The 12,396-nt window shown below is 40.7% G+C and overlaps 3 protein-coding genes across 4 annotated transcripts; all 3 read right to left on the bottom strand.

Annotated features, from left to right (window-relative positions):
• Positions 1-13: 13 nt before the first annotated feature.
• dnaaf19 (dynein axonemal assembly factor 19) lies at positions 14-3,372 on the bottom strand. Its single transcript, XM_066698497.1, has 4 exons — positions 2,138-3,372; positions 1,652-1,802; positions 1,402-1,534; positions 14-782 (listed from the first exon to the last, which is right to left on the bottom strand). Exons 2-4 carry the CDS (start codon positions 1,792-1,794, stop codon positions 276-278), a joined length of 783 nt encoding a protein of 260 aa, XP_066554594.1. The 5' UTR covers positions 1,795-1,802; positions 2,138-3,372; the 3' UTR covers positions 14-275.
• A 1,202-nt stretch (positions 3,373-4,574) lies between these two features.
• Positions 4,575-8,350, bottom strand: apnl (actinoporin-like protein). The gene is made up of 3 exons (XM_066698498.1): positions 8,197-8,350; positions 5,867-5,990; positions 4,575-5,451 (listed from the first exon to the last, which is right to left on the bottom strand). The coding sequence occupies exons 2-3, from the start codon at positions 5,968-5,970 to the stop codon at positions 4,995-4,997; spliced, it is 561 nt and encodes a 186-aa protein (XP_066554595.1). The 5' UTR covers positions 5,971-5,990; positions 8,197-8,350; the 3' UTR covers positions 4,575-4,994.
• An 886-nt stretch (positions 8,351-9,236) lies between these two features.
• LOC136741121 (DELTA-actitoxin-Afr1c) lies at positions 9,237-12,154 on the bottom strand. Of its 2 annotated transcripts, none has more exons than XM_066698494.1 (3): positions 12,003-12,154; positions 11,117-11,250; positions 9,237-10,231 (listed from the first exon to the last, which is right to left on the bottom strand). In XM_066698494.1, the coding sequence occupies exons 2-3, from the start codon at positions 11,218-11,220 to the stop codon at positions 9,805-9,807; spliced, it is 531 nt and encodes a 176-aa protein (XP_066554591.1). In that variant the 5' UTR covers positions 11,221-11,250; positions 12,003-12,154; the 3' UTR covers positions 9,237-9,804. The 2 variants fall into 2 exon arrangements, with proteins under 2 accessions (XP_066554591.1, XP_066554590.1); XM_066698493.1 differs by having other exon boundaries at positions 12,007-12,125.
• Between the last annotated feature and the right edge of the window lie 242 nt (positions 12,155-12,396).

Here is a 12,396-nt window from a genome sequence, read left to right as displayed (position 1 = left end):
TCTGAAAATGAGCTACTGGAGCAATCTTTTATTGTTGTAGAATAGGCGATTCCAAGTGCATTTACACTATAAGGATAAATATTAAAAAACAAAAACAAAACTATAGCATTTAATAAAGTCTGCTTACATAGAGTTACTCATTTACTTATTATTTCAATCCAAACCCAAATGGTATGCCGACTCTGAAGTAAGTTATCCACTAGGGTATCTGGAGTAGCTGGTCACATACATTGTAAGACAGTGAATGCTACATCTGATAAATTAAGGTCTCTAGGTTATGAGTCGGCTTGCACCTTGTACAGCTTCATTAAGTCTCTCAGTTCTGTCATGACATCCTTCTCCTCTTCCGTCTCCTCTTCCAGTCCTGAACTCAGCTGAACTTCTTCAGCGTCTGTTGCACTGTCACTTGCCCCCGCCCCGACACAGCCTCCCGTGTTGCTGCCAACAAGGGGCACTGGCAGTGTCTGCAGCTTCTGAAACAGCTCCCGACAGACCTGTTCTTCCAACTGGCTCAGGAACGCCATGCTAAGCCCGAACCTCTGGGTCTGTGAGCATCCTTTCAGGATGGCGGTCACAGCCACTTGGTCCCCGGCTTGGAAGTTTTCACAAAGGACCGAGAGGAATTCCCCCAGCAGCCCAAATCCAATCTCGGTGCTGAAGATCCTCCTCAGCCCCTCTCCACCCAGAGACAGCAGGAGATGGTATTTCCCTGCACTGCTCTGTGTGCCTCTGCGCCAATCTCTGTTGAACTCTGCTGCAGTTCTGGGCTGGAATTCAGATTCCTTTGGATGAAAAATGAATGAATAAATACACAAAGCGAGCTCTTCACCAGGTGTTTGAGTGTTTGAAATAGATCTTGTACTTTCTGTGGGCAAAATGAAAGGCAACAAGCAATAGTTTCTTGTGTTGCCTAAGCACCATTCTCAACACGTCTTGAGAGAGTGGTCTAACCCCACCCCCATCAAAAAGATAAAGTATATGAAAGCCCTTTCTTTTGTAAAAAATAAATACATCCTGAAGATCACAATGCAACACAGTAAGATGGGTTCAGAAGAGATATCAGAGATTATATTAACAGAATGGGAAAAAAACGAAATGCAAATGTAGAAAAATCTTTTACCAGATTTAACTATGTAATTTAGTAGGCGTTTTCCCTTCTGTTGAGGTTAATATCTAACCCCACAGTCTCAGTTGATATAAGACTGTACAAATCATGAGGCCATACACATGCACAGCACAGTTTTTATGCATCTGGGATACTCTTTCACTTGTTTTGGAATTCTTTGCTATTGTCCTTTGACACAGACTTAAGGGTTTCTGGGCGATGCAAGCAGACTGGTGGAGCTCTACAGTGTGGGTTACTGATTGAACTGTTTGCAGTGTGTAAGTGCCCAGGCTGACCTCGATGCTCTCGCTGTGTGACCGGTCTGTCTGTGCCGTTGAGGAAGCTATAGTGTTCCATGGCTGTTTCCGTGGGGCACTGGCCTTGTCTTCCCTGTGCAGCGGCTTTAGGTGAGATGCAAGCACAATATCCCTGGGGAGAAGAAATCATATACTTACAAAACAGGTACAGTACAGTGCATTCATTTGGAACAAAGGGTGTAATAGCAGAGCAAAGTTGCAGTCAAAACTTTAAACAGCTGACACTGACCTGAACTCCTCATAGGAGCCCACTTTCTGATGGATCGCCCGAAACTTGGCCTCGTTCTCCCTCTGGTACTTCCTGTCAGCCGCAATGGCAGCGTGCAGCTCCTTCTCCAGGGCAGTAAAATCAATGGCTTCAGCTTCCCCCATCTCACAGCCTAGGACCGCAGCAAACAACAGTTATCATCACTCTAATCAACAATAGTACGTTTTTGTGACCAATACATATTTTAGTTATTGCACATGAATTTATATAATATACAATTAGTGTTCGGTGAAATGTATTTTCCAGCTCACCATGCATTTGATTAATTTCCAGCGCTTTTCGATATTGTGCACCTTAGAAACTGAATGTGAGGCCGGTGACCATTTTATATTACAATTGAATTTGTGCACATTCAAATAAACACCGTTTAGATTATTAAGCGTAGGCTATATGTATTTTCTTTTTTAAAGTTTAAAACCCAAAACTACAAGCGCAGTTATTACATACCTGCGCGCGCCTGCAACGCTGTGGAACTGACACGCGTCTCTATGGCAACCCCACAGCCACTGACGCGGCGATTTGATTGGCTGAAGCGCCCCACGTGTTCAGCGGAGACGAATGAGACGGCGAGCGCGCAGTGAGTATCAGAAACGGAGCTCTTGATATGTCCTTCGCATTGTAAAGCCTTTATTTACTAGACCACCTGTAAAATAAGCGTTTATGACTTTTTCCCCCCGGCAGAGCTTCTCGTACAACAAAGGAATGTATTTCTAATCTGCTGCATTAGAATATGATGGTTTAGGGCGGCTGTATTGCACCGCAACATTTCCCTTGAAATAATACATTGCTTTGAAATGATCCTGTTAAAAACGGGAAGCGGGCTTTTGCCACAGTATATTTTAAGGTGTTTATGGTTTATAAACAGTGATATTGGGTTTTTATGCTACTGGTGTTTGCTTGACAAAAGTCAACACAATCGTGCTGACTCAGCCTATCATGTTCCTCCAGCAGGGGGAAGCAGCCGTCCATTGAGATGCTGAGTTGTGTGTGACGTGGATATCGATGTAATAGTTTGATTTAAATCAGTGGCACTTGACGAGAATGAAAATATCCAATTAAAACCAAAGTAATAAATAAATAAAATAAAAGCAAGTCCCAAAGTTTGACTGAGATCAGATCCCGTTTATGTCTGGACAGTGGGACACCATTAGGAAGTCAGTTACATTGACAACCAGTCTTAACACTTTAATGCAGGCATATCATTCTGCAGCATGAGGATGCATTCAGTTAAGGGTGGGAAAAAAAAAGTTTCTCTCACAAACAGTACCCAACTCTTCTCTTCTCTCATGCAGTTTTTCTTATAGTGGTGGGGTCACTCAACCAGAGATTGGTTGTTGCCACTGGTTCCACAAAACAGACCACAAAACAACATGCCAACAAGAGCCTAGAATCTCAGGTCAAATCAGTATCTGTTTTGTTCTGTAACTGACAGATAGATACCTCTTCCCAAAAAAGGCTTTTTATCACTGGGAGGTTGAGCAGGTTAATAAAAGGGGCTTCCCTAGATTGACTACTACAGGTCATTCAGTGCATAGGGTTCACTAAAAGCATAGGGATTACACTAGCTCTGCTCACCTTCTGTTACTTCAATATTGAATATTGATATGAAGGATGTTAATTGGTTGTTCAAGGTCAAAGAGGGTGGAGAGCGAGAAATGGCAGAAATATAGTTTTCACCTGAAATGTGCTGTTTTTTTATGGTTTTCCCATCAAGGACTAAATTAATGTCTTGCTCTCCACCATGTTTTAACTTCAACAATTTATTGCCATTTTGCATATCATGATGCAATTTGTTCTTGTTTATAGGCTTTTTATTTCAGCCATTATTCAACTATCATAAATGGTTATCATTAATGTTTCTAATGAAGTTAACAAGAATAAATAAGCTTAGTTTCGCTTAAAGAGAAGTTGTAATATCTGCTTCCGTTTAGGAGCAATTGCAATACAGAATTTGGGAACAATTTGGGAACTTCCTTGTAATGAATAATGTCATGTGCTTAAAACGGTTTTCTTGATTGCTTTGTGGTCAGAGAAGATTTGAAAAGATGCTCTGTCTCATAGTATCTGCGGTATTAGGTTGAGACAGACTGCATAGACCTACCAGTACAGAAATATTACCTTGCACTGAGGGGATTTCTCAACTGATTGACTGACATTATTGCAGAAGTGAATCAGTCCCAAGTCCCCATCTGATCTTATTGTAATGAAAGAAGAGACTGCAAATACTGTCAGCCTATTTGATCAGACATGTTTTACCCACACTGGTTATTAATGAATTTCTTTTGTCTGTATAGCCCTCTTTTGCAGGGCTTTCTTTTCCAGAATGTGTCGTTTTAATCTACCAAAAGGACTGTCTGGGAAATTGCTTCTTCTCAGGTCTGTACAATAATTTACAGCATCTATGTTTCTGCCTCTGGTTACAGTATGACAGTGTTTTCTGCCATTTGGACTATAACAAAGGGAATGTCTCCAGTCAAGCAAGCTATCAAAAGGGTCTGCAGCCCTGCTCCTGGAGAGTCACAAGGTCTTCAGGTTTTCAGTCTAGCTGATCTCCCAGTTACAAAATCAGACCGATTAGTTCCTTAAAGAGTTCAATTAAGCACTTTCTTTCTGCAGGTAAATTACCCTTTTACGGTTACTGTTTTTACAATCCTGTTTTAAAAAGTGTCTATTGATTTAATCAGTAACATGAGGCACACTATTATTGAACTGCAGAGAACACGGTTTCCACTGGGGTTGAATTTTGTTTTGTGTAGTGCAGCACAGTGATAGTTTAACAAATCTATGAATAACTAAAATAAAATTAGCCTACCACCTATGTCCCCTTTTCTGATGGAACTTTTTTAGGTAGCACTAAATTAGCAAAGGAGAGAAACGTACAACATCGTTTTTGGAACTGGGCATTTATTGTGTGACAGTCATGACAGAAGCAAGACAGGCTTTGGTTTTCCAGATGTCAGAAGTTGTAGAACAAAAATATGAATTCAGATGCGGATGATGAGTCCAGTTGCCCTACTAAGTCTTCAACTTGAAATCTTAACCTTTATTTTTTTTCCCTCCTGATCCTAATTTGATTTCAACTAAAGGAATATTTCTTAAATGGTGAACATGCAATGACATCACCAAATCTACTGTGTGTTACATGTGTACTGTCTTTTCATGTGAATTACTGAAACATTTAAATGTCTTCACACTATCGCTGGTAATTTGTTTCTAGCCATTGTTGATGACCAGTATTGCTAGTCATAATGGCCAAGTGTAAATCCAACCGTCAGACCCATGTGCACCCTGTGAAGTATGTGCTTCAATAAGACATTGCCTGCTGGCCATAAGGAGTGAACAGCTTATCCCACACCTCCACTTTCATAATGGCTCTCCCCATAGGACACATGGTGGCCTTAATATCAAGGTAGTCCCCGACATGATTGATGGCTGTGCCTGTGGCCTCTGCGCTCACGAAGCCCTTGTGGTCCTTACTGTTATACATTTCTTTATACAAGGATTGGTCGCAGTTGCGGCCCCTGCTGTAGATGCCCACCGCAAACCTGTTCTTGTACATGTTGTAGTCAAAAGGCACCGAGAACATGATGGCCATGCTCTCTATGTAGTCCTTCCTGTTGCGCTCGAAGAGGTCGTAGGTCATTACCCCCACTGCCCCCTCGACCTTGCTGGCGATCTTGCTGAAGGTACACACTTCCGTCTTCATGGGCCGGATAGTGGGCTGAGGCGGGTTGTAGACGTGCCCGCTCTCCAGGAAGATCCTGGAAAAGACAAATGCAGCGCTCGCTCACATAGACCACCACAGAGAGCAGCACACAAACACAGCAGAACTTGAAAGGAAGGTGAGATCAAGGGAGATGTGAAGACAGGCCCTTGGACCTATTCTGCAGTGGAAACCTGTTCTGCAGCAGGAGGGGATTTCACTGTGTCTCCCACACAGTTTGAAAGCTTTAGGTGGCCACATTTGCTGTAAACGATATTTGTAGTGCATTATAAGCCATCTGTGCTTTAAAGAGTCACATTAGCTTGGTAATGGCGGGAGATAGCAATCCAATCATTTTTCTATAAGCTTCTCCACCCTCTGCCACTCAGCATCTACATAGATTATTGCCAGCTTATCATAGAGAGGGTAATACACACATGCATACTCCATCCATGACAGTTCAGTGGACTTACCTCGGGTTTAGTAAGCAGTAGTTGCTAGTGAGGTTGCTGATCTCCACGGTCACGTTCCTGTTGGTGCTGACATTAGCTGCTATTGCCTCTGCATTCTCTGCCATCTTTGCAGTCTTTTTATATTCTGCCAGAGAAAGAAACCATGTGTGTTACCAGGGATATAGGCTAGTTACAGCCAGTGGCATTTTAAATGACTCTTTAAAAACATTAAATTAATAATATTTATTTTTTCTGTTTTTTAATAGCACTGATGATAATATAAGGGCAATTCCAGACGCTGAGTGTTGGGCTTCAGCAGGTTTTCTAGGTTTTCTTAATATGGACCAATCGAGCATCGCGATATCTCTTCTGTAAGATGTAAAACTGATGTCAATCATTGATGCTCGTGAATCTTCACAAATTGAAGAAATTGGTTCAGCAATTAAAAAATAAATTGTGCTGCTCCTGGTTAGACAAAGAAGTTGAAGTTTATTTATCAACCTCACATTAAAATTGGTGTCAAGAAATACCAAATCAACACCCCCGGTAAAGCAATCAATAAGTGGTGTACCGACTTGCTAAACTAGTGTGAGATACACTCATAGGTGTATATATGTCTATGGTTATATTTTTACATAATTGCGTATGATGTTAATGATGTATGTTTAGGTCTAGGCTTCAATTGAATGTTAATACATTTTAATAAGTAAAATAATCGAAATGTAGGTCTTAAATTCAAATCTAGATTTATCAGCCTTCGCTATATTTTGATTTGCTTAAACTCTCTTTATGTATTTTTTTTTATGACGACTGTCAAATGCACGTGTCATTGAATACATAAATGCATTTGATAGTTTAAGTTTTTGTAAATAATAGGCCAAAATAGTTTAGTATTTTTAGTGCTGAATGCCACTTTCTTTATATCTAGATTTGTGTTGATGTCTGGTTTGTTTGTTGTATTAAAACATCCTGCTTTTAAAGTACTATTATCCATACCCCTCCTATCCTTTATTAAAGTGCTCTTCCAGTTCCCACTGTCCTCGTCTTGAGCTTTGTCATTTCCTCTGTAATTTGTCATACACTTTATTACATTTTATAAAACATTGTTTTATTCTTGTACTGTTGGTAGCTTTAGGGTGATGATAATTGACATTTATTTTGTATCATTGTAGTGACAGATGCACCCATGAAACAGTAAAATATCCCACCAACGGATTCAAATGGAGGCCTAGGCAACCCCCCCAGACCACTGACCTATAGGTGATCACCATTGGCACTCCGTTTATACACTTCAGATATTCTTCTTCCATTCTCCTGTCTGTAATTTCTACACCTGAATTATATCTATTAATCAAGCATAATAATAATATAACTTAACACTTAATATTAATGCTGGTGGTGCCCAAAGTCCTGCAGTGGAAAACATTTGACTGAAGTTGGCTACATTTGTCACACACAGGCAGAGCAGGTTAATTTTCAGCAGTGACCTGAAAGCTGCTTTTCTGAATTGGTTCTCCTTGGAAGTCTATACTTACAAGTATCTGTGTAGCAGAAGCTAGGCATACAGCCAAGTTCAACCTCTCTCTCTGTAGGAAGATGAATAGGTGTCCGAAAAACTGCCCATGCACGATTCCATTTCAGTTAAAGCTCTTGCTAGCTCACTGTCACTCCCTTATTTTGCCCACTTCAGAGTATTATAGTCATATCCCAATAAAAATGTAATACATTTTCGTGAAATAGACAAATTTTTCATGTATAATGCTGCAAAATATATATGCATTAGTCTTAACTTAGTCAGTCAGGGTGCAGTATTGTTTCTGTAGCCATGCTGGGCTTGGGTCTACACTGAAAATCCAGGAGAGCTTCTTTTGTGTATGCTGTTCATTTTTAAACTCTAATGCAGCTGACCTCCACAGGATGTTTTCTGTGCTCTAACATTTCCCCCACCACCCCCCCCCAAAAAGAAAAAACCTGCAAAACGGCTTCTCCATTGACACAAATCTACAGCAGTGCTTCGCAGTAGTTTCATCGTGTTTGCATAGTTTGTTTTTCAACTCCATGCAGCATTTCAGATTCCTTACATAGGTTCTTTAGTATACAATAAGTCTTTTTCATATCTATACACACAATATTGGTTCTAATAACTAAAAAGGCTGACTTCCGACAAATACCCCAGTCTCCCAGTAATTCCCCATTGGTAATATCTTCTTAAAAAAAATAGAATATTATAGCCCCCTACTGTAATTAACCATGTCTGTAATAACACATACATTTAACCGTAAATAGAGCTAATACGTTTATACACCAGTGTTAATATTTGTTCAGTTATACATGTAAGCAGATCAACTTACTTCAGGAGGATCAGCAACAGCTTGTGATCAGGGCGTTTTGTTTGGCAGCTCTGAGTTATGAAGTTAAAAACTCCACAGCAATGGAGAACATAGTAGCTCAGACATCCTGACACCCCCCCTCACCCATACTGTTGGGTGTGGTGGTATTTTCAGCTATTTTTCCTAAGATGAGGCACAGGTAGGGTGTGTCAAAGTGTTTCCACACGGGGGGGGCGGTGCAGGGGGGTCGGGGGGTGTTACCTGTGCGCAGGCTGATTTGGAAAGGCTTGGACAAGTTTGAAGAATTTTTACCAGTTTTATATTGAATTTGATCTTCTGATTCATTTCTGTAGGGGTGGATATCTCATGTATAGCTCTTGTATTAAGTGTAAATTCCAAGTCTTGTAAAAGCAGTAAGGAATTTTGTAAACTTTTTCTCTTGCTTAATGAATGATAACAGAAGGTAACAAGCACTGCATGTTGGCTTTAAACTTAAACCTACAGATATAGACATAACTCCTTTTCATGTCTGTATGGTTGGTTTTCATTGAGCAATTTCAGGCTAAGAAAAGCCAGCTGCGTCATTTGATCCAGTAGGAATTAGCATTGCGTGATCTTATGGGAGTGGGTGACGTAAGGTTGTTTTGAAAACTTCTGAGGATATGCTGTAGAGTACACTGAACTATACAATACTAAAACATATTCTTTCATGACAATATTTTATGAGATGGATGTGTGTTACTGTTTTTTTCTTCAACAGTGAGAATATATACTCCAAATTCTAGAAATCCTACACTCCTATTGAAAATGACTGAGGTTTTCCAGACATATATTCATATATAGATATAGATGGATTGATAGATAGATGAGTAGGTAGGGAGTAGGGGCCATAATCTGATTACATTCAAGTTTTGTCTCTGCATAAGGCTGTTGTGGAAGTAGCCTTTGGTAGTTTCAATCCTTCCCTCCCCACCAACTTTGTGTGTGTGTGTGTGTGTGTGTGTGTGTGTGTGTGTCAGTAAAGTGTAAACTGTTTTAGAAATGGAAACAAACCAGCACGATTGATTGAAAACACCTCCATGTACTTTATTAATTTATGTTCAGCAAATTGTGCAACAAAAGCAGTAACATATTCCCTTTCCCACAGCTGGAGAACTGCAAAATTAGTTTGCAGGCAGAGGTAACAAGAACATTTACTGCTGTGATAAAGATTGACATTTTCTTAACGCAACATTTCAACCTAAATCGCTTCTAGTATAGAACTAATAAGGTATAGATAAGAGTTGTGGAACACTTACAGTGGCTATGTCTTTCAACTGATTGTACTGCCTGGTGTGATATTGTACAGTGCAAAATGATGAGATTGCAAAATGCTTACTTGATTGGCCTTTCTATGTAAATGTCAGCCGACATAGCTAGTGGTGATTCATCCAATATTTGCTGTAATTCCCTGTTTAATGGAATATGTACACCACATCTTTCCAAAGCATCTTTTTTTATTATTAGCTGTTTAACACAGGATCTTGAATTTATAAAACAAAGGTGTTTCTAGAGAGAAATGACAGGATTGGAGGGTGGCCTAGTTTAATAGAACATAACCCTCTCCCATTTCATTGCATCCCCGTCACTCTAGTCCATCTTGTCGTACACCTCCAGCTTGAGGATTGCCTTGCCATTGGGGGACATTGTGGCCCTGAGGTCGACCATCCTGCCTTTGTACTCCAAGCCGGCCCCCGTGGCCTCGGCCCGAGCGAAGTTGGTGAAGTCCTTCTCGTAGTACATCAGCTTGTACAGCGCCTCGTCACACTTGCGGCTGTTCTCGAAGATGCCGATGGACAGCCAGTTCTTGTAGAGGTTGTAGTCGTAGGGCACCGAGAACATGATAGCGATGCACTCGGTGCAGAGGCGCCCCATCATGTCGAAGAGGTCGTAGGTCAGGATGCCCACGCTGCCCGTGGCGGTGTTGTCGTCCTTGGTGAAGGAGCACACTTCCATCATCGTGGTCCTGATGGTGGGCTGAGGGGGACTGTGGTTGAACCCCTTTTGGGTGTAGACCCTTAAAAGAGAAGAGACAGACAACAATTGGGGAAACCGGACATGGCCAACATGGTCAACAACAAGATGGGTCTCTGGATAAAGGTACATGAGCTGAGGATCTGCACACTCAGATCTGCAGTAGCAGGTTGTACACCATCATGGCACAACCTGGCTCTTTATGAATAAAGCACTTTACACACATTGATGAGATGCTGCCTCACAGCGTGTGGCCAGTAGCACACCAACCAGCTAAGATTTGAAAGTAAAATTAAATGTACATGTTGTATCCAAAAGTTTTCAAAACATCTCTTCCAATTATGCAGTTGCAGTTATTTAGAGGGTGTGCAGTGGATCAAACCTGTTTGGTTTGTTAAATGGTTATGGGCAGAACTGAGTGCCTATCAAGCCACACAACTGCTTCAATATTACTCTTGACTGGCACCATTTTAGTCATTATGGACGTGGAAAGATGTAGAAACCCTGGAATTAAATGTATCTGATTCCAAATAATCGCATCCGCTTTTACCAGCAGGTTTAATTTCCACTCTGAAATGGGTGTATATTATGAGACACAAGCTTTTGGAGCTGCAGTATATTGCATTTTCATTTGCAAAAATAAATAATAATCTATTTAAATTAGAAAACATCAATATGGCCCTGACTCATGATAATTAAAATTAAATTAAAAATCACATATTTCAATCAAACCCTCAGCTATCCCCTCAGGCGAAAAAAAAATAGGCAAGGACAGTGAACTCCAAAAAATGTGAAAACAAAGTGACACTTAGAATCCAAGATACACCTGATATTGTATGATTGAAACTATTTCCATACGAATGCATTGGGTGAATGTGCCAGAAACCAAAAGTTACAAAATAAACCCAGAGGTTTTCTTCAGGCTTACCTGGGGTTAATTAAGCAGAATTTGCTGCTGAGGTTGGTGATTTCAATCGCAACATTGCGGTTGGTTGTCAGCAGGGCGGACAAGGCCTCGGCCGTTTCTGGCATTGCTGGAGAATTATGTGTGTAACGTTAGATCTGCAAAACGGAAAGCAGTGTTATATTTAAGAAAAAAGTAAAGTTGCTAATAATGGGTTGGGTGCTCTGAGCTAAAACGTCACAAGAATGCTTTAGCAGTGTGGCTTGTCAGTGGGCTGGTTACAAACCATGAAAATGAATGAAGGTGGACACTGCTACTTAAATGCATGTTCGTGGCATTTTACTGAGCACAGTTGGTGTTGCATTGCCTTGTGAAATAGAAGATCGTTAATATGAATTACCAAAATATTGCGCCACGTAAAATCCTGTTTTTGCAGTTATAATAACAGAACTAACATAAAAGTTTAAAACATGAATGCTTCTGCCTATTCAGTTCAGTCCCAGATTTGATCTGTAGGTTGAGTTTTGAGAGAGTGTCTGCACTCTATGCATGCTTTTGTTGTCACCTTTTTTCTGATTGTTTTTACCATAATGAAGTTTAACAGCAGTACTTTTATCACTCATCCACACGTGCCTCCCAGACACAAGAGAAATTGCCTCTTTCTTGGACAGATTCCACCAGGGAAAAGATTACAAAGCCAATGCAAGGTATGGTTGTCTTTCTGCTTCCAAAGTGAAGTACAGATATCCCAATCTTGTGAAAGCATACACCACTAAATGAATCTATCCGTTTGTACCCAGTTTCTATATTAAACAGTTTGTTCTATGTCCTCTCTCAAGTCTATTGAGAGTCAACAGAATTAGACCAATGCATGCATAAGAGCAGGAAAAAGAGCAGAGGAAAAACTCACCTACCTTGAAAATGGTAACCAGATTCACTTTTTCTCGGACAGCTTTCTGATGGAGTTTTCTCCACGGCAGCCGAGCAATGGGAGATCGCAATACTCCTCCCCACCCCCACACCCACCTCTCAGAGTTATGAACATGGGTGTGGCTGCACAGCGGCACAACAACTGATCAGGCAAATATCTTTCAGCTTAAGCAAAGAAAAAAAAAAGCATACACGTAGAAAAAGAAAAGAAAACGCAAATTTATCTGAGAGACAACGTGTGGATGCTTGATCTGACCCTTATTGTATCATTTTAGTCCTGAATGCTCCGGCTCTTTTTCTTTTTCTACCTGTGCATTTAGAGTCTCTAATGACCATTGAAGTTGAGGATGTCCTTTGGCTTGAGTTCTGCCGAG

This window comes from Amia ocellicauda, chromosome 3, assembly GCF_036373705.1.
Source record: "Amia ocellicauda isolate fAmiCal2 chromosome 3, fAmiCal2.hap1, whole genome shotgun sequence".
Taxonomy (NCBI): domain Eukaryota; kingdom Metazoa; phylum Chordata; class Actinopteri; order Amiiformes; family Amiidae; genus Amia; species Amia ocellicauda.
The sequence above is the reverse complement of the archived record's forward strand: the minus strand, read 5'-3'. Positions and strand labels throughout refer to the sequence as shown.